Here is a 22702-nt window from a genome sequence, read left to right as displayed (position 1 = left end):
ACAATGTGGTCATTTTCTGACCAATGAGCCTCTCTTGGCTGGTTGACACTCTTAACAATAAAGGTGCTATAAAGGGTTCTTTGAGTGATGGCATAGAGGAACCCTTTTTGATTCCAAGAACTATCCAAGAACTATTTATTATATTATATTGAACTATTGAACTATTTTTGTAAAAGAGCTGTGGGTATGCAGAACCTTTATTCTGATTTCTTTATTCTGCACCTTTAGTTTTAAGATGGGCTCCAACTCCAACCCTTCAACAGTGGCACTGACAAACCCCAGCAACACTATTGCGCCTGATGATGCACCCGTACCAACACCACACATGGTAGTTAGCACAGCGGGCCACCACCTAAAGAATGTCTGTGGTTAGAAACGGACCATTCTGTGATCAACAGGTGGGCTAAGATGTCTAACTGTACTGTTAGGTTACGGCTTGTAATTGTGCACCTAGAAACCGGCCAGTGAAGGTTGAAGGTGAAGGTAAATTTGGCCGGTGAAGGTAAATTTGGGTGTTTCTGATAAAGTGGACAGCAAGTGTTACTGTGATGAAAAATGCTAAAGGGGGCAGACTATTTTTTATAGTGCCCTTTTCATTTAATTTGAACAGACGTTAGTGCTGTATAGTGCCCCCGAGGTAGTAATACAGCCTGTAGTGTGCTCATAACCATTAGCATGTTCAGTGTGTTTCTACGCTGAAACAACATCATCATCCAATTCACTATGATTTCATAAGTTGGAATATGAGGTTAAAAGCCATAGTTTTGGTGAAATAATTCAGTATATATAATTCAGTATAAACAGTAAGGGTTAAAACGAGAGATAAAAACAAGCTTCTGAGTCTCTCTCTCTCTCTCTTTCTCTCTACACACACAGTAGTTAGAGAGAATCGAGAGAAGAGGAAGAGGGGGCAAACAAGACTACAGTTGACACAGCAGTACACCTAAACCACTACAGTCCTCACAATACCATGCAAATCCAACGGCTTACATCTTACGGATTCCAGGTGGAAAGCAGGCTTGTGAATTTACCGTATTTACCCTAGTAGTGCATGGCATGTATGCATTCACGACTGCACAAATACACATACCATTACACCCATATTATATTGTAATCAGAAAAAAAACACCATATACATTACTATGCAAAAGATTTACACACCTGTGAAAATTACAACGAAAAAGCTCCTTATCCGTTTTACTCATAAACTAATATTAGAATAAATACTAAAAACAATCCAAAAAAAGTAGTGATTATACATCACTGTGTTCTTTCTGTGTTCACCTCCAACACTGTCCACACAGGAGTCTAGTATTATGTATTATTTATTATCCAAATGAGTTAAGTATGTATTATTACATTTATTTCTTCTTCCATGTCTTATCATTATTATTATAAATATCAATAATTATTATTATCCAACACCTGATTTGTTATATCAGTTTCTAATACAGTTAAATCAGGTGAGCTGGGGATGGAACTGAACACATCCATACACTGGTTATGCACGTCCAGGAGAAATCTGGAACCAAGCTTTGTTCCTCAAACATAACTCACAAGATCTCTGCTATTTATTTCAAAATGAGAAATTCTTGTTACCTTTTGAATATTGACCTTTACCATAAGACCACTGTGCAAACTTTGAAAATCTATGCTTAGAGGAGGCTGAAAGCATAGAGGAGGCTGTGAATCTGAGCTCAAAAATCTGGTCACTGGTGTGTGTTGGATATCACGGCATGCCTTATTATACCTTATTACTATATGAGTATCGGCACATGTCTAGTATAATACAACCAAAATGTTGTCATCTTTCCATGTATACAAGTCTATTTTGACACCAGTGCAATAAAAAATAGATCACAGTGAAAAAGAGCCGAAACCGTTCTGTCCTCAATCTCCTCAATGAATCCCTAATGCCTCCCTCTAACTGCTGAAGCAGACTGTGGAAGAAAGTGATCAAAGCCTGTCAAGTGCTGAGACCACCTGCTGATCCAGGTGCATCACCGGGTAGGAAAAAAAACCCTACAAAGTCAGTAGTTCACATAAAGGTGCAATAAACGCAGCGATAAACACAAACGCTGCTGAAAACATTACAGCAGTCTTTCTTGGCCTAGATTCTGACAGGGGAAGACTAAGCCTAACACGGCCCCTTTCACACTGTACGGTGCAATCGGAGGGGGTGATGTTGGCCCTTTATGTGCACTTTATGGGATGAATGAGTTTGTAATTAAGAAATGCTGAACATGCAACTCGCCGAGTAAGTGTGTGTTCGTTGTGTGAGGAGTAATACTTACACAAATGACCCGGCTGGGAGAGCCTATGCTGGAGCCTGGTGGTGAGATGGAGGCCTCTGAGGTGCGTCTAAGCTGTATACACACACAGACACACATTAACAGGGTTGTAAGCTTTGTAAGTGTTAATTTTCACAGTAAAACACTGATATTAGAATGAATGCAAATAACATTCATACTAAACGTACTGGATTTAAATAGCAGTGTTCATTAAGACATCATCAAAACTGTTAATGGGAGTCTAGTAATATTTGTAGTTGTCATCCAACATCTGGATCAACTACTTATACATAAGTGATTCTACACCTACACCTCTGCATAGCATTAAGCTAGTATCCATATATAATGCGCACAATTACCCAGCATATCAAGCCCCTGTGACCCTAAATGTGAGTTCTCTTTCTAATTAAGTTAATATGGCTCCTCAGGGCCCCCAGTGCAAGAATGTCTTCTGGATAGCTTCCCAAAGTCTAATAAATGTCTGCTGTATTTCACCAGTATTGCTCCATCTAGAGTGGGTCAGCCTTATGTCAGCATAACCCTGACCCATCACAAGGCTAACATGGCCCCGCCCTCTCTGAGCAATCTGGCGAGCTAAAGCTAACTTAGAAAGCATATTCGGGAGCTAGCTAGCTATCCAGCTATCTGTGTGTTTGGTACGTCTGAGGTTCATTGGCCCAGTAATGCATCCTCTAGAGAGTCGCCCAGGTGCTCGTTCAGTCTCTCGTCATTTCAAGACTTGACTACTGCAACTCTCTTCTGGCTGGTCTCCCTCTGCGCACCATCAGGCCCCTGCAACTCATCCAGAATGCAGCGGCACGGGTCGTCTCCAACATTTCTAATTTCAGCCATGTCACTCCACTGCTGCGTTCTCTTCACTGGCTTCCTGTAGCTGCTGCCCGCATCAGATTCAAAACCTTGACTCTGGCCTACAAAGCCCAGAAAGGACCAGCCCCTCCATACTTAATGGCAATGGTCAATAGCCGATCTGCACCAAGAGCCCTTCTAGCTTTAAGTATGGCTCGGCTCGACCTGCCATCCCTCAAAATCCACGAAAGACAAGCGTCCAGGCTTTTTTCTGTCCTGCACCAAAGACTGAAGACCCACCTCTTCCGAGAATACTTGGGGGAATAGTAGAGTGGTCACCTTATTGACTTGTGTTTAGTAGAGTGTAAACTTAAATCGCTCTGGATAAGAGCGTCTGCTAAATGCCTTAAATGTAAATGTAAATGTAATGCCAGCATGCCGCATGTATGTGTGTGTGCATTCCCTGGATGCCCATCCAACAGGAAAGTGAATGAAGACTGGCCTTCCTTGAGGTATCGTCCCATTAAACCTGGATATGATATGTAGTTGTTCATGGACACAGTAACGTCGCCTACGACAGCACCAGCATATGTGGCTAGTAAACATTTTAGAGGGCTGCTTCAGTTACTTCACCCAGAAGACAAGTTGTGCTGATCGAGCGCTCTGCTACACCGTGAGGAAAACCTGGGTAAAAAAAGGTGCTGTGAAAGAGACCTGGGGATTTGGCAGGGCTGGTAATGTGGGCAGAGAGAGAGCCAGGGCTTAGCCGGGGGACATGCCTTTCGGGGAGGTCAGAGAGCGAGAGGTATATTAGGGGGTTAGTCGTGCTGTTCCTCTGTGAGGCACAGTGTCATGATGTTGTGTATCTATATGTGGGCTGGTAACTCCATTACAGATTTCAAAAGCAATTCAAAGCAATAAGCCAAAAAAAAATTGCAACTTCTCCATCTCAAGGCTGTGTACATTGCCATGGTAACGCCATGAATGGCAGTTGGTCATGTACATTCATTAATATTAGACTAAAACAAAAATCAATATATGAAAATATGTTCCCAGGGACTTTAAATATCTTTGTTGGAAAATGTCTCTGAACCTCTAGGAGTATGTATTCATTTACAGAGGTAAAGGCAGGTGTTTGAAACCAGAGGATGGCAATCAGGTGTGAGTTTAACAGACTCTCCCTTGCTTCAAGAACATAAACTTGGGTCTTCACTATCTATAAGTCGGGTCTTCACCACACTGGTTTATGGAAACATGCCATGCATCAAACAAAGCACGATCCTGAGATCCTCAGAAAAACAATGACTGAAGCTCACCAACCTGGAAAGGATACAAAATCAATTTCTGAAGAGTTTGGCCTCCACCATTCCAGTGTGAGGCAGATGATATTCAAACGGAAGAAATTCAGCTCCACCCTTATTCTCCCTGGGCATGGTTGTCCAGCACAAATCCATTCTGAATAATATTACAGGAACTCTAGGGCAATATCTACAGGCCTCTCCAACACTGAGCAATGCCAATGCTCCTTGAGCCCAGCATCAGGCTGGAATATGGACTGCCCCTACTGTCCAAAGAGTACAATGGTGCCCATCTGACACTGGCTCAAGTTCATGTGAATTAGCCAAAATTGGAAGCTTATTGGATAAACAATTAATCCAAAATATATTTGTATTATTTTCTTCAAATGAAAATTTCTTAAGAATTTCCTCATTCCGTAAGAACGACATTCTAACTGTGAAGCATGGGGACGGCAGTATCAGAGTTCATTGAGACATCTCCAAAACTCTCCTCATGGTAATATTTATAGTAATCAATGAATTATGTTAAAACAGCTGACTGAAGTAATCTACTACTACTTTCCTGCCTGTATTTACTGTATTTAGGTGCCTTAACTGTATACTGTACAGTATATACAATTAAGCTAATATTCATATATTATGTCTATATAAATAAAATTATTTGCTGAGCACAATTACCCATCATTTCAAGCAATCTGAGTTCTCTTTTTAATTAAGCTAATATGGCTTCTCAGGGCCTCCAGTGTAAATGTAGTAAGTACGTCTTATGAATATCTATAAATGTTTTCATTGCTTAAGAATTTCCTCATTCCATAAGAATGACATTCTGTGTCTAACTGTGAAGCATGAGGATGGCAGTATCAGAGTTTGAGGCTCTAAGAAATTCAAGTATTCAAGTACTCAACTAAATGTATTCAATCTTAATAATACTTGAGCATTACAAATCTTCTATAATACTACTTAAATATAACAACACAGTACAATTACGTAAGTATTTTCCACCCTTGCACATTAATAAATCATTTATGTGACAATATATTTTCCTCAGAGCAATTATTATTGTCAGTTTATTTCAAGAACCCTGGCCAACTGCATTCATAGTAAAAAGAAAACATGTAGAGGTCAACTATAGTGAAAACCACACTAAAGAAAATGTCTGGAACAGCTTAAAAGTTTCATAGCCAGATTTGTTCTGAAGCTTATTTTGCATTTCGGACAACTCGACAAGCCGGGATATCCTCAGTCCTGTTAGAAAAGCGTTGAGTAATCAGAGTTCTAACTTGTAAACTTGGGCGGAATTCAAAATTGATGTAACATAATCATAGTGGCAAGCATGCAGTTAATATAAACACTTGTCATTACGCAATTATAAGTTATTTAAATGATACTATGGAGACAGATTGCCTGTGGCAGGATAATAAACCTGTCCTGCATGTACAGGCAGGCGTGCATGTATTTTGTACACCTGCTTCAGCTGTTTTTCTTTGTTTATATTGTCATCTTCACAACCTTCAGACACTGCTGTGCTCTGTCATCAGAAAACAAGCGTATAGGAACTTCCAACATCCGACTTTTAGCCAGAAGTGTTTGCCCTGACAGTAAAGCGTTAGCTTGTGCAATAGCAGCAAGAGTTGATCTGCCAACCTGTGTGCAGAAATCAAAGTTGCCAGTAGGCTGGTTTTAGCACGCCAGACTTCAAAGACATGTAGCAGATATGCACTGCTATGGGACTTTGTATGTGTGTGTATCCTTTTATGTGCCCTGAATTACAGGAGAATAATATGATGATTTTTAATCATTACTGTAATAAACAATATACTTTTTAGAGCATATTATGGAAATCATCAGTACTTAAAAGTTACTGACCAACTGACCAACTGTCATAACAGAAAACATAATAAGTTTGGTTTAATTAGATATATTGCAGCAAATTATAAGCTGAGTTATTAAAATGTGGCACTATAAGTATATTTTGTCTTTGTGTCAAAATCTGATACACATCAAGTATTGTAAAAATGTCTTGTGTAAGAGTATCGTAGTATAATATTTTGTCCTTATAACCCACCTTCACCCTAAATTAGCCTTTACAAGGTTTAATTGTAAACTAAACAGGCTGTTTTTGTTACTGTGCCTTTAAAACTAATACACTTAATGTCCAAATGTTTGTGGACACCACTTGTAATGAGTGCATTGAGCTATTTTGGGTTGCACCCATTGCTGATACAGATGTGCTAATGAACACATACAAACACAAACAAAAGTCCCTGTAGAGCAGTACTGCCCATAGAATAATGTCAGGTCTAATGTCAGGCGTGGGCTAGAGTGGTATAAAGACACCTCCCAGCATTGAGCTGTGGACCGATGGATGGTGCTCCATCTAATACTTCTGGTATGAGTTAGGGAGTTGGGGATGAGGCAAGCAGCGACAGTTTCTTCACAGTATAAGGCAGAATAAACTCTGTGTAATACCCTTCATTTCAGAAGAAACTGTGATTGAGCAGGTGTCCCAATCCTGAAGTCCCTATAGTGTATTTAAATGACCTCTGTTATGATTGGCTGCAATGTATTGTGCCTTTCATATAGGGATTAGCCCAAAAATGGAAAAGTAAAAAGCTTTAGTATTCGGTGGTTGTTGCTCCTGGGCTCCCCTTACAGTTGTGAATTGTAATTTACTTTTAAACCACTGCGGTAAAAACAAACTGCGCTGTGAGCTCCCCGTCATGGACAGCTGTATAACAGGGCTGCACAATATGTCAGTAAAGGAACCTTGTCAAGCTACAACTTTTTTGTTGCAAAAGGAAAATTCCCACTTTTCTCATTTCCCATGACATATCTACCAGATGTATTAGTAAAATAATGGCATCTTGGATCACTTACTTTTGCTAAAATCTGGTGAAAAGTTCTATATTTTTAAATATTGTAATATATATTGCCAAAAAATGTGTAGATATATTGCAGATATATTTTCCAATATCATTTTTTTCCAATATCATTTTTTTCCAATATCGTGCAGTCCAGCTGTACATGTGCATCTGAAGTGAAAGAAGCATATGGACTGACACAGTAAAGTAATTAAAGGACTTTATACAAATATGACTAGAGTTATGCAGCATTAGGCAGTTTTCTCACACATTGCCCTGCCCGCTTTACCAAAGTTACAAAGTGCAGAAACCAGCACACTGAGCCCGGAGTAGCATTGATAGAGAGGCTATTCTCCCTATTACAAGTCAGTGGAGCATCAACATGATTTTGAAGCTGTTATTTTAAGTGAAAGTGCTACATAACATTGCTTTAGGTCTCCTGTCGGACAAGCTCAACTGAGTAATCCTGCATTCTGAAATATCCTCCATGCAATTTGACTTAGGAATTTCTACCCTGAGTCTGAAACCCTGTATTAGAGGCAGTGGCACTACAGGATCTAGCACCCAGAGTAAAAAGCTGTGTGATGCGGATGCTTAGATCAAAGTGCAGCGTCTCACCCTGAGCTTCCTCTCCATCTTCGCGGCCTGTTTGCACATCGGATGCCACACTTCTGAACCTGCAACACACAAACACAGAAACGAGGCATTTGAAGTTAAGTGTTCAAGCAAGGCTGGCTTCTTCAGTGCAGAATTCTCCAGCCTGTCTGTCTGGCAGAAAGAGCCCCACTCTTCTTAGTATTCACACACTGTCGCTCCCTCTCTCTCTCTCTCTGATCAGACACTGAACTAGAGCATCAGCACTTCTAAACAACTCCCACTTATCAAACACCTGTCATGGAGGTCATATATAAGATCCGATGCAGGAAAGCTCTGGGGCTGTAACTCTTGTCATGTCTGGCTAGCTTACACACACATTCACGCACACACACACAAACAAAAGGGAAAAGGTCCTGGGATTTGAGCCCTCAATCTTCCGATGCTGTTTCACATCTCTTACCACTAGGCTTCCAACCACCCAATATATGATTTACTATACTTTGATATAATACATCTAAAAATATACAGTACTATTCATATAGTAAATATACTACTCCATACTATAACACTATTTTATTATATAAAATACACTTTTTATATACTTTGTACTGTTCAAATCTACTCTCCCAGTTACTCATTTCTGTACTTCTGTCTTCCTTCATTTATTTCAATGCAAAATTATAACCAAAATGGTACAAAACATACATGATTTTTTAAATCCTGCAAATACTGTACATAAAAAATTGTATAACCTCTTTAACTTATAAACACACATGTGATATTGCCTGAAAATGTTGAATTTCTATAGAATTTCTCAGCTTGTTTTCCATGAGCACAGAGTGAGAAATATTTAAACTAAACTAAATGTAAGAAGATGTATCTCACGGCCCATATGCTGTGGTGGTCCAAGAGGAGTATAACACACTTCCTGCACCACCATCTCTCCTCCTCTCTTTGTTAGCCGGTACTGTGTAATGGCTTGTTACCCGATATCAAATTCCGCTGGCACAGTGAACGAAGCCTGCGATATACGGCTCTTGGCCTTCATTCAAATCCATTTGGACTCCACAACCATAATCTACGGTTAACATCAAGCCCGTCAATCCTGTCATCATCAATAAAAAGTTCCCTCTCAGCAAATTTTGGATATCAATATTCCCTTAGGGCATTAATATCGGGCTCAGCGCCACACAACCCGTAATCAATCAGCTCCCAACTTTCATTAGAAGACAATCAATCATCCAGGTTTGCCCAAAAATATAAATGTACAAAAATGTTTTATGCAATGCTTTCATACACAGAGGCTCTTGGCTCCCAACTGCAAAGGATTCTGGGGATTTGTGCCAACTAAACTTTTACAGGAGCTTAGAGGGGAAGAGAGGCAGTTCCTTCATTTTAAAGAAAATGAACATTGCCATCTTAAAATGTCTCAACAGAGCTATAAAATATTAACTATGCAAGGTTGGTGAGACTGTTAGAAATGGAAAAGGGCAGAGATTGATTCGGAAGTGTTTTGAGATTTGAACTGAGAAACAAAGCTTCATCATTTAGACTATTTAATTAAAAAATATAAATTTTTATATCAAAATTAAAGACACATTCTATAGCTGTGTTGTTATTAATCATTTAAAGCACTTATGGGTCACCGTTAGGCATTACAAACTTCTATTACCACAGAATAGCCCCACCAGTTAGTACAGAAGTCCCTGTAGTTACTAAGTAATCCACCTTTGTGTATAATAAACCTTTCTGCATTAAGGGTTAGCAGCAACACAACACCAAAGCAAGATAGATCCACCCTCATTCTTCCCAGTTGGCAAGGTCTTCATACACATTGGGTTTTGTGATGAGGCTGTACGGCTTGTGCAAGCAATGCTGCACAGTAGAATGGGGCACCACCACTCTGGACTCTAGCTAAACATTTTATGGTAATCATATGGGGCTTTTTATTTGTCTCTCTTACAAAGTTCTCTTGATCTTGCATATCTCATCTGGAGTTCCACAGTTGCCCTGAACTGCCATGGCCTAATAACATTTATAGAGCTTGGGGATTTGATTTAGCTGACTTGAGCCTGATTAGCTTATCAAGGTCTGAGGATTAGGATTGGTTAGGGTGGTCAAACTTTTGCACAGGCCATATTAATGATGTACAGCACAAATGTACAGTTGGATTTGCCTAAAATAGTGTCTGCTTCTCAACTAATAGAAAGACAACTGCTTTCCTCCTCTAACACACTCACTATCATCTCCAAAAAGGCTTGTTAACCCCATCATCTGTCAGCAATGGGGGTGTATGGGGGGTGGTAGGGTAGTTAGGACAATTCTAAGGGTCTATGACTGACAGGGGCCGTAAAATGTATCAGTTGAGTATTTTGGCAGCATTGTGTGTTAAGTTGTGTGTTGTTGAGTTGTGAGGTCCATTGTAATATCGTTTTATGGAGCCCAAATTCCTTGGCAGCACCCCTGTCTGCAAGCATATTATTCAGTTATCAACATGAAGCCAGACAACATATTTTTCATGTACTACCAATAATTCGGTACAATATAAATATTAGGATAGTGAGGAACTGACTTGAGGGTTACTGAGCTACAGCATTCATAGAGTTTAGCAAAAATCTGAGGCCTTACTCACCTGTCAGGTACATCTCCTCTCCCTCAGCAAACATCATGTGACAGCGTGCACAACGGGCACAGGTGGGGTGGTAGTGCTTTCCACCAGCCTGAGATACACACAGAGAGAGAGAGAGAGAGAGAGAGAGAGGCAAAGAGAAAGTCAAATCATTTTCCTGTAAAAAAAAAAAAACACAGATGGACAGGGAAGAGCTTCTGGATGAAGTACAGCCAGAGACGGCATGACAGAAGAGACCAAAATAATTAGGGGAGATGGGGAAGAAGTGAAAAATGGTGTCAGGAGACGAAAAAGAAGGAGCTCTGAATCAAAACGAATGCACGCCAGTAATTGGCCTCGCACTTCGTTTCACTCTGCGAGAGCAATTAGGGAGGCAGTCAGTAAATGAGTCTTTTCTGTACACTTTCGCTCAGCAGCAGCTGCATCTTTCAGAACCACAGGATTACTCAGTCCCAACACTTCCCTGGTCGTCCTGGCTTCAGAAAGACGGAGGAAAAAAGAAAAATGGAGGAAAAAATGGGAAAATATGCTCGCGTCTTCCCAGCTGACTCTCTGACTTTTTCAAGCCTTGCTGACAAAGTTCAAAAGTTTGGAATCACGATTTTGAATAATATAAACCCAATCATTACTTTACCATAATATGATGCTCGTAGTCTAATTACATTTACATTACATCTACGCCATTGTGGGTGGGCCAATGTAGTGTCCCGAGTCTTGCCCAAGGTGTAGCACAGCATAGTCACCCAGACCAGGAATCGAACCCTGGTCTCCCACATGGTGTGGTGTTATCTGTTCCACTGCACCAACCACCTAATGGAACATGTATCACGCGTAACGTCACACAAAAATCATTTAAAGCTATTTACAGACACAGCAAGTGGAGTGTTGCATGTAACTGTAACAGCTAGCCTTAGTCTAGCCTATTTATTAGTCTGACGCTGATGGAAGACTGACCATCGGGGTCCCCTGCTTACCTTACATTCACTTACTATTATGTTTCTATATGAACTGATGGCTACACTGTTCTCAAAAATGCCATAGAAGCCAGAGAAGATTAGTAGCGCTTAGCTAAAGCACAAAGCCAGTTGATACTCAGCAACACCCTTCAGCAGAATGAAAGAGCTGTAGACAATAAAAATTGGGTCGAGCGCTTTTCAGCTGTTTAGACTGTGCGGCTGAAGCTAATTCATGTAATTTATCCGATGTGTAATTTCATAGGATTCAAATAACTTGGACAATTTAGCAATCTGTAAGATTAAGTGTAAGAATAACGGTTAGATTAAATGGTAATTTAAGATGTAGATCACTGTAAAATAGCACATAATGATATCATTACACTGTTTATCAGATACTAACCTGTTTCTGTTACTAACCTGCTGGAATAAAGCATCTGTTTTTGCAGTGTAGTTTATTATATCTCAATCCGTGAGGTAGAAGTTTTTAAATACGCTAACATTGGGCAACAGGTGGTCCACCAGAGTAAGGCGCCGGCCGTCACTACGACCCGTGAACCGATGGTTTGAATCCTGGGTCATGCTGCCAGCCATCAGTAGCCAGAGCTGGTTGCAAATGTGTCGGATGAGGCATGTGTCAGTCCTCACCCGCCCGGTGTCGGGAGTAAACATGTGATGGGGGTAGAGTACTAACGAGTGGGTTGGGTAATTAGATCTCCAAAACTGGGTACAACTGTGTGTGTGTGTGTACAATTAATCTGCTGCTGTATAGCAGCCTTTTCACTCAAGACAAATTCACCTTCTGTCTCAGCAAACACACACACACACACATGGATGCACAGCAGTGGCAGAGCTGTCAGAGAACACTCACGTTAAGCGCTGATGACACTGCATTAAGGGGGAGCCTCTATTTATAGAGCTCTGTTGGTGTACACTCTGAATACATTTGCCTTGAAGTCTATCCTCAGGTCATCCCCGACTGATTGGAAAAAACATGAACATTAGTGTTCAACAATACTGCAATTTTTCATTTGCTGTGGCAGTCAAAAGTTTGGAGACATTTGATTAAATAAACATTTAGAAATAAAGGTTTAGAAGTGGACATGTGGTTCTAGGGGAAATCGCTTGCTTCAATTGGTATGGAAGTGTTACAATATGTGGAGGTTTGGCAAATTTTAAAAAGTAGACGCTGGGTCAGAGCATCTCTTCAACACCAGTATGCAGTGGTTAGTAGCTACAAAAAGTAACAACCTGTGAACCGGCAGCAGGGTCATAGGCACCTATGGCTCACTGATGAGATCCATGGAGGCTACACTTCACAACTTGCAGGACCGGCTGATTATGTCATGGAGGTAGACACCACAGGACGCCTTCAGAGGTCTTCAGAGGAGTCCATGCCTTGGTTTGTGCCTATGGCTGATCAATATATATATATATATTATAGTAATATATATATATATATATTACTATAATTATTTGCTTGTAAAACCTTGATATTTCTTTTATTCTTATATATTGTTTTATTGTTGTTTTTATTTCCTGTTTTTGCTTTATATTATTATCCGGTGACGACCTGAGGAGGATAGGCTTCCCTTTTTGAGGTTTGAGTTTTTCCTTGAAATAATTGATTGAGCTGGTGATGGAATTGACCTATGCACTGGCTGGAGGCATCCAATCTGCAAGAAATCTGGAACCAAGCTTTGCTCTTCAACTACCTTAAATGATATTGTGGTGAGTGATGGAAGAAAGGGAGGGGACAGGGTGGAGGTGGGTGCAATGTTTGTTCAAAACAGACTTGAACTGAGAAGTGTGGGTATATAAGGGGCTTGAGGGAGCAGTGTGGCTGTGGTCCTTCTCTCAAAATATAGTTATGTAATAACTCCTGTTTATTGTTAGAAATCATTATTTTGAAGACTGCACATTTAATCAGATGCGTCCAAACCCAGACTGCTACTCTACCTGAAAAAAATGTGCTTGTTGAACAGGCAACCAACAGAGCTCTATAAATAGAGGGTCCTCCTTAATGCACATCATGCAGTTTCAAGAAACTTGTTTTTCTCCACATACTGATTTATGTATCAACATCAGTTTCTTGAAAACACAAGAAAGTATGTCCTTTTTCCCCTCAAATGTCTCCATCTTCCTGCTGTGATTTGGTTTCTTCTCTTCTTCATGGTTCACAGTTTTTGACTGGCTTCATCACAGAACACGCTCGCCTGGTTTTAGTTTCAGTAGGTGGTTAACAATGTGAGATGTGTTGTTGTGGGTTGTGAAAATGCTCCATCGAGAGCACGAGTCACTGTCCATTTTCACTCACTTCTAATAAAGGACAGAAGTGTGTATCTGTTGACATTATAAGGAAACAGCATGGTGTGATCATCTGCAGTGATTACTTTGTGGCAGCGGAACCAGAGGGACCGTCTGAACACCAACGGCTCCTTATTACTTGCCGCACAATAAATACTGGCTTTGGCACCCTAGATGTAGAAGCCAAAATGTCTTAACATTAGTGCATATATAGGGAGCAGAGAGCAATTTGAGAGCCAAAGAAAATGTGTTGAAAAAGGCATTTTGCCCCGGTTAGGTGAGGCACAGGTATACATATTTGTGTAATATGTATTTTGCCTGTTAATGAATTCAATTAAATTATAGAATTAATTAAACAGTTTATGTAATGTTTTTTAAAAAGAGGTGACTAGAAGTAATCCAGTTGTTATTCAGAGATGCTCAAATGTGAAATTATAGGAACTTCCTCTATAAGTAGTTTTCATACACTCTTGAAAAGAAAGGTGCTTAAGAGGTTTTTTTGAGAGATATAGAGATGCTTAAGTTGGTAAAGAACCTTTACATCAAGTTCTTCAGACCTTTAAAAGGTTCTCCACACTCTTACATCTCAGTTTTATGAAACACAATGTGGTTCTTCTATGGTGTTGTTCAAAGAACAACCCTTTGTAGAACGTTTCTATGAGGGTACAGCATGTGCAATGTCTTCAGGGCTGTTGGAAAAGCATCCACTTCTATATGAGCATACCAAATGGGGATCTTTGAGGGTACTTAAAGAGCCAAATTTGGTGGCATCATAAATCCAAATATTCATAATTTTGACAATTTATTTTTTTCGAAAATGTGGAAAATACTTAAACTCCAAACTTCTGACTGGTACTGGATCTCTATCAATGTTAGGCATGCGTGTGTGCTTTTGCAATATGGCTATATTCGCCATTATAGGCAATCTGGCTAAAGGAGCTGCAACAATCTTGTAATGAGTCTTAAATTTAAGACCCCGTTTACACCTGGTCACTTTATGCGTCTTGAGTATCAGGAATTATATCTGGATAAGGCCAAACACATAAAAATGCAGGTGTAAATACATTCAAGACTTATTTAAACCAGATGGTGGATACAAATCCCATCATTTAGAGCTTTTCAGGAGGTGGTCTGATGCGCATTTAAGCCACACGTTATAGCAGTGTAAACACATCCACTCCTCTAAGTAACACTCAGCAACCAAAACCCCTTCCAGTACAACCGGAACACCAGTCATAATCAGAGCAACGAGGGAATTTGCATATTCCCTCCCAAACAGATTTCAGTCTGACTAACCAGATGCATGTGTAAATGTATGAAGTAACCAGGTGTAAATGGGGTCTAGATGGATCCAAAGAGCTCAGTATGCTAATTGTGATGAGATGTTCTTCTGAACTTCTTGCATACCATCTGAGACAGGAATGAAGAGGAATCCAGACATCAGACCCATCGAGCTGGGCCAAATCTGATTCACAGAGAACTTTCCATGCTTAAATCTGTATGCCTTTAGGAATGCGGGCCTTAAATGTGCAGGGCCAGCAGCCTCGGCTTTAAATCACTTTGCGGGCCTGAGAGTTTGAAGAGTGCCAAAGGATACGTTCATACGCTCATCTGCTCATTCGTTCGTTGATTCATTCATTCTATGTTTCCGTCCTTCCAAACTGAAGTAGGCAGTGGAGGCAAAGCATGTGAAGTTCACAAAGGACTTTCATTCATCATCCTCATTTATCAATACTAATTATATTAATTACAGCTGTTCCCGACCCCATTTCATGACTCTGAGATACCACGTCAGTGTAAAGGACAGTGCAGAGCTACCATAAATGAATGAGTGAGAGAAGGGAGGGAGAGAAGCTGCCCACATCCACTCCAAAAGCCCAGAAGATGTGGAAAATAAAAGTAAAGCTTTAACTGGAACTAAAAAATAGGTCAATTGTTTTTCTGTGCACAGATTAGGTTTAATCTTGGATTAAATTGAACGGTCAATAATGCATCCCCACTGAAAATGTACAACTACTCTAGCACTAGGCCTAATTTTACTTTAATTTACACTTTAATTATTTCATTATCTGTTTTATTCACAAAATACCACAAAACTAATCTGTGTGCATGTATTTATGAGGGCAGTCGAAATCTGGACCACCCAGGTAACGTACACTAGCTAGCTGCAAACATTATATGGATAAAATATTAAGACACCTGCTCATTCACTGTTTCTTCTGAAATCAAGGGTATTAAAAAAAATACTTTATCATGCTTTTGTTGGAGTAACTGTTTCTACTGTCCAGGGAAGAAGGCTTCCTCCTAGATTTTGTGGAGTAGAACTGCCGTTGGGAATTTGATTGCATTCAGCCACCACCCCACCTCATCTCCATCTCATCCCAAAAGTATTGGATGGAGCACCATCCATCATTCCAGAGAGCACAATTCCACTGCTGCACAGCTCAATGCTAGGGGGCTTTAAACCCCTCTAGTCCACGTCTGGCATTAGGCATGATGCCAATATCTGCTCCAGAGAGCCCTATTCTATTGGTGCAACTTAAAGTAGTTGAATGCATTTGTTTGAAGGGGTGTCCACAAACATTTGGACATGTGGTGTATTTAGCGAGAGCTTCCTCACGGGAGCTCTCTGGCTTTCTCCTTGGGCATTAGCCCAATAATACTAGTGAAAACACATACAAACAAAGAAAGAAAGAACAGCCCACCTCAGGGTGGCTGTAATCTGTCATATTTACACCCTTCTTCAAGATAAGTCTTAGGAAAAAAGGGTTCTTAGAGGGGAATCCAACTAGGCCTGTCAGAATCATGAAAATTTAGTGGTTTAATTTAAATGGTTCCATTCGTCCAATATAAAAGCAGCTGTCTGTGTTTCACAGTTATTTTGCTAATTGCTAATGTCTGCTTGTGGCTAATGACATGGATTAAGATAATCACAGGTGTCTACCAGGCATGTAATGATGTATCCTTACCGAACCATTGGATGAAGAAATGCGCATGACATGCTATGAGGGTAAATACAATCATTTCAAAAGCGTAGTTTCACCCAGAAACCTTGAACTGTAATCCACTGGATTTGCATAGTATTGTGGGAATTGTAGTGGTTTAGGAGTATTTCTGGTAACCAGAGGGGTAAAGTAACTTAAGTAGATACTTTGGTTATCTATACTTTACTGGAGAAATTATTTTTCAGCTGACTTTTTACTTCTCCTTCTTACATTTTAAAAATAGCCTTGTTACTCCCATTTCATTTCGGTTTGTTTTCATTCCGACTCGTCATCAAAAAAAAACACCAAAAAACACCACCAACAACAAAAAAACCCTATCCAGATAAATTGCGCCATCCGGAAAGTGTGAATTTAATTGTGGTTGGATGAGAAGTATAAACATGTACCATTCTGACACCCTATTGGTTTGTAAGCGATCCATCACACCTCCACATGTCCTGTGTCAGTTTACACACAGATGGTCCTTTAATATAAAAGGCATTAATTTTCAATGGGTAGATATGCAGCTGAAACAGGTAGTCTAGTGCATGTTAATATAACATTTATAGTCATTACGGCTTTTAGAAAAATGTTTTTGGGGAAGGTGGGGTACTGCACTATAGGCCCCTGTGGAGCGGCCTAAGATTTTGCCATTTGATTTCCTTACATTACTTACTTTTGTACTTCAAGTAGTTTTGAAACCAGTATTTTTACACTTTTACGTTGATATTTCAACTTCTACAGTCTTTTAAACCCTAGTATCGCCACTTCTACCTGAGTAATGAATGTGAATACTTTTAACACCTTTGCTGGTAACTGTAGTCTTGTTTGCACCCACATCGCCCCACCCCACACAACCTGGCCCTAATCCTCCATCTCTCTCCCTCTTGCTGCTGTGTGTAGAGAAAGAAATCCATATGCTGTTTTTTATCTCTCTTTATTCTTTATTTCCCACTGCTCTCAGTATTTCATCAAAATTCTGGATTTTAACATCATACTTAAGCTCATGAAATCATGATGGACTGGATGAGGAAATTGTGTCCTTAGGTGTACAAGGAAACACATTGAACATGCTAGCGTGTACACTGTCCTGCATAATTGCCACACTACAGACTGTATTAACTACCTCAAGGGGGCGCTATCCGGAACTACATCTGTCTCTGTGATGCTCTGTGTGAATATCCAAGCATACCTTCTTAACCAGTGAACGTCAGAGTGAATTTCATAACTGGCAAACGAGTGTTTATATGATCAAAAAAGCAAAAGTAAGCATCTTCTGCAACAGACCACACAAAAATACTGTAAATGTACCTTCACCAAAAATGTTCATGTTCAGACACATTAATTCATTAAATAAAAAATTTGGTGTTACTTGTGCACAACTGAGCACTGAATTACTGTCTATCTATGAACTGTCTATCTATGCGCACCATCAGACTCCTGCAATTCATCCAGAATGCAGGGGTACGGGTTGTCTTCAATGTTACTAAGTTCAGCCATGTTCACTGGCTTCCTGTAGCTGCTGCCTGCATCAGATTCAAAACCCTGATGCTGGCCTACAAAGCTAAGAATGGACCAGCCAGCCCCTCCACACTTGACGGAAATGGTCAAAAGCCGATCTGTACCAAGAGCCCTTCGGGCTTTAAGTACGGCTCGGCTCGAATCGTCATCCCTAAAGATCCACGGAAGACAAGCATCCACGCTTTTTTCTGTCCTGGCACCGAAGTCTGGAAACGAACTTTTCATGGGTGTCTGAACAGAGGAGTCCCTCGCTGTCTTCAAACGCAGACTGAAAACCCACCTCTTCCAAGAGTACTTAGGCAGAGTATAGTGTATTTTGAGTATCGTGGTATCCATATGACTTCTGTGTTTAGTAGTATCTGAGCTTAGAGGTATATTTTGGATCCTAGTCTATACAAACTAGTAAAAAGAAAAGCTCTTTTGTAAGTCGCTCTGGATAAGAGTGTCTGATAAATGCCTTCATTGTAAATGTAAATGTTATCTGGTGAAGCAGATCAGCTATGGAGTATTGGTAGAGCTCACCTCCAGCACTCTTCCGCTGATGTATTTGCTGCAGGTCTCACACCTGATGCCGAACTGGCTGTGGTAATCTGACTCGCAGTATGGAATCCCATCTCTGTAAGGACACAGACACATAGCAGAAAGGACACAGTGATCATTTAGTCTCTGTCATTCTGTTTGGAAAATCGAATATCTTATATCAGGCCCTACTTACAGCCCATTTAACAGGAACGTTCATCATTTTGTTCTATTTCTGTTTCTGATTTATAATAAGACTAAAAAAGAAATCTGACGTGATTTCTTACGTCTCTAACTTCGTGCATAATTACATATCCACCATTGGTTCTGGGGTGACTCCTCTTGAACTTGCCCAGCCTGGATTGGCTCAGACCAGCTCCAGTTCCACACCCTGGCTCCACTTATTAATAATCCAACACACCTAAAGAGCTAGTTTATGCACTCATTAAGACTCTAGCTGCCTTCAGTTGCAGAGGGTCCCTAAGATGGTACTCTTATATTCCCCACAGGCTCACATTGAGCACAGCATGTGAGTGAAGCGCACTGCAGTTCATGAAATACTCTGATTCAATACATCCTACAACGACATCATCACCTCGTATTCCCTACATGCTAATCGAGTGAGATCGGCTGAGGGGACAGATGGTTAAATCCCAAAGCAATCTTTGACTTTTCCTCTGCTGTCTAAAGTAACCAGCAAACAAATGAACCGCAGCCATGTCCCATATTGTGTAATTAATACTGCAATTAATGTAATGTTATGGACAGAAAGCAGGTTTCTGTTGTGTTTACATTGTGTTGTATTGCTGATTTAACCCCCAAGATACGCAAACAACTGATGGGCCAATTTTACTGATAACTTCCTGTTTAGTGATAAGCTGTTACTCAATTCTTCCATTGAAAATCTCTGAACTGAATCTCTGAAATTAACTGAACACTTTCTCTCCCTATTCCTTTGGAATCTCACTTAAAATCTCCAAATTCCCTAAATAGTACAGTTCACTATTAGGGTGACTGGAATGCACTTACATAATGACTGTTAGATAAACTTCAGCAACTTCCCACAAAGTCAGGACCGTTGTTCCCTCTTACCTACACATCCTGGAGTTTTCACTCCATGAGGATTGGGACCACCATTAAAATGCTTGAAATATCCTGCATCAACTAGGTTAATAGGAACGCACCTTCTCTCAGTTCTGGCTGTGATTCCCGGTTCCTGTGTTTAGCTTAATCTTACAGCAGCCTCACACTTGCCTCAGCTTGTTCAGAGTTTGAGAGTTCGGAAGGTACGCCTCTAAAATTAGTTGTTTAAAAAGTCGATTAAGGCTGTTATTCTTAGTCCCTGTGCTTCTGGCCCTCGTATTGACTTTAATTTTAAGGCATTTGACTGGACTGTGTCGGCCAGCCTGTGTTTTGCCCCTTGCCTCCTGTGATGTGTGATGATGCTCAGAAAACTCTTTTTGTTACAACAGCACGGCAACAGTAACTCCAGACATCTAAAGGGGGCAAATACAAGCTAATTCAAACCTGATGGCCTAGTACGATTTTTAGATGATGTTATTTCTGCAGTTTGCTCGCTGCTGCATGGGTTTAACTACTGAAAAATTACAAATATATTTTGTATTGAAATGTTCATGATGCGAAATACAGCATATTAAGACGATTGGTCTATATATGAAAACAAAGACGTGTATCTGAAGAAAATCATACGAAAATAATTAAGACTTTCTTATAAGACCTATTTTATGAACTTTAAGGACAACTTTTGTGAATCCGCCCCCTGATGTAGGTTAGGACTTTTCTCAAGAAATTTAAGAGAATTCTTAAGAAAATATTTGTGAATGAGAGTAGAGACAGTGACAGTAGAGAGTAAGACAGTGCTGCAGTCGGACATGACCTTCCTGTTGTAACAAAAGCCGGTATGTCTGGTTCTTAAATAATGAAGAGGTTTTGAGCACTGTGAGCTGCTTCTACACTGAATCTACAGTTAAAATATGTGTAGTTATGAGGTGTACTTACTTGCTGATGTATTCTCCAGTCAGAACTGTGCCACAGGTCTGACACTTGAAGCAGCTGACGTGCCACTGTTTCTCCAGAGCCAGGAGCGACTGACCCTGAGTTATCTCCTCCTTACACCCCGCACAATCTGTCAGACACAGAGAGAGAACGACACATAGAGAGAGAGAGAGAGAGAGAGAGATAGAGAGAGAGGACAAATGAGCAAAATGAAGCAGGAGAGATTGTATCAGACAGTGCACAAAGGTAGCTCACTTGGATTTCAAGGTCCTTTTTTAAACAAGACAGTATGAAATGTTTCATTATGAGTGTTGTATTTTACTCATGCAATAGGTTTTAGTCACAGACTGGAAATAGTTATGGGGCATAAAGCCATAAAGCCACATAACTGTTGTAAGTGAACCTACAAATTGTAGGATATGAGCCTTTTAGCAATGAGAAAATGCAACACTGTCACCACTGTGGTAGTGCTCATTGGAGTAATAACTGGCTTAATATTTGTGCAGTATGTTTCCTTTCTCTTCTGAGAAGTATTTGAATTTTTTGTCAAATTTGACTCTTTTTCTCACAATTAAGGAGATTTCTCAATCAGGAGGGACAGGTCTCCTCCGATATATGCAAAGCCAGTCACCGCCTTTTTTCAAACTGTGGCATTACGACATGCTCAGATGAAAAACTGATGGATCCCTGGTTCCACCACACCAGCTGACAGACACCTGAGAGTGCTAACAACACTTAAGAGTGATTAGGGGACAGAGTGCTGTCTACCCACCCTAAGATAAAATAGATTGGTCAATTGTGCTCCCTCTGACTCCAGCCGCTGATGGCAAAGCGGCCTGGATTTAAACTTGCGACCCCCGGGCAAAAGTCATAGCGCATTAGACCACTGAAATTCTCGGAGCCAAAGAAATTTAATTTATGTGTCCAAAATATGTGGACACATTTCTCTTTCATTTTTTTAAATGAAGGAAATGGAGAAAAACATTTGTGGGGAAATTTGTGAAAAAGTAATACGCACACCCCCTTTCAGCCAAAGGATTTTCAATATCTGTTTTCAACAGCGAAAGCTAAACAGTCTAATCAGCTCTGTCTATAATGAGCCCGAATGTGACCTAGACCACTGTGTGAAGAGATACAACCAACCCTAAACCTCAACATAAGTCTGATTTTAGACATTCCACCAATTACAGATGAGAGGCAGATGACAGACACACAAATCCACCAGTTAGACACGGCGAGAGGCAGAGACACGTTTCTGAGTGTCTATTGGTCAGTTTCACACATTAGCATAGACGGACACAATAAACAGTCAAATCAGTGGATACAGTTAAATCCATGAAGCTGAGTATCAGTATCAGAACAGTCCTGTTTAATGTGAACAAAATATTTACAAAATATTTTTAGTACTTGGTTAAAAGGTAACAGTAGTTGATCTTGAAGTGGTAACAGTGTCCACAATTTGCTCAGAAAAAAAAAACATACCGTAACTAATTTATTGTGATAATTATATTTATTGTTGTGCAAAAAATAAATAATATATAATAATAATAAAAATATAATAATAATAAACTCGCTGGTGGGCCAAAAGTGTTATTACTAACTTCTATTGCCAAAGAATAGCCCAACCAGTTTAAACAGAAGTCCTAGTAGTTACTGAGTAACACACCTTAGTGTGTAATAAGGAGGTAAAAACCTTAAAATGGTCATTTTTATGCACTTTCTAATAAAAAAATTCTATGCACTGAAAAATGACTGAAAGCACGTGATTCAAATATGTACATTATGTTAACATGAGCATATCAGCACAATTTGAACTGAATTTTGGCAGTTATTGTGTTGGTGCAATATATTCTAATCATCAAATAAATCTCTACATTTCTGTCAGGGTACAATGAGTCACACATTTAGCTCCTTTTGTT

General features: G+C 40.0%; 1 protein-coding gene across 7 annotated transcripts in view; it reads right to left on the bottom strand.

The window, feature by feature from the left end:
* Positions 1-22702, bottom strand: part of LOC140539767 (actin-binding LIM protein 3-like) — a 127674-nt gene that overhangs the window by 32190 nt on the left and 72782 nt on the right. For all 7 annotated transcript variants that reach the window (XM_072662531.1, XM_072662525.1, XM_072662527.1 and 4 more), the window contains exons 5-9: positions 20787-20913; positions 18771-18864; positions 10487-10574; positions 7876-7934; positions 2295-2366 (exon numbers count right to left, since the gene is read on the bottom strand). In XM_072662531.1, coding sequence (XP_072518632.1) covers positions 2295-2366; positions 7876-7934; positions 10487-10574; positions 18771-18864; positions 20787-20913 — 440 coding nt within the window. The remainder of the gene's footprint in view (positions 1-2294; positions 2367-7875; positions 7935-10486; positions 10575-18770; positions 18865-20786; positions 20914-22702) is intronic.

Source organism: Salminus brasiliensis, chromosome 18 (assembly GCF_030463535.1).
Source record: "Salminus brasiliensis chromosome 18, fSalBra1.hap2, whole genome shotgun sequence".
NCBI lineage: Eukaryota > Metazoa > Chordata > Actinopteri > Characiformes > Bryconidae > Salminus > Salminus brasiliensis.
This window is presented reverse-complemented; position numbering and strand designations above follow the sequence as displayed.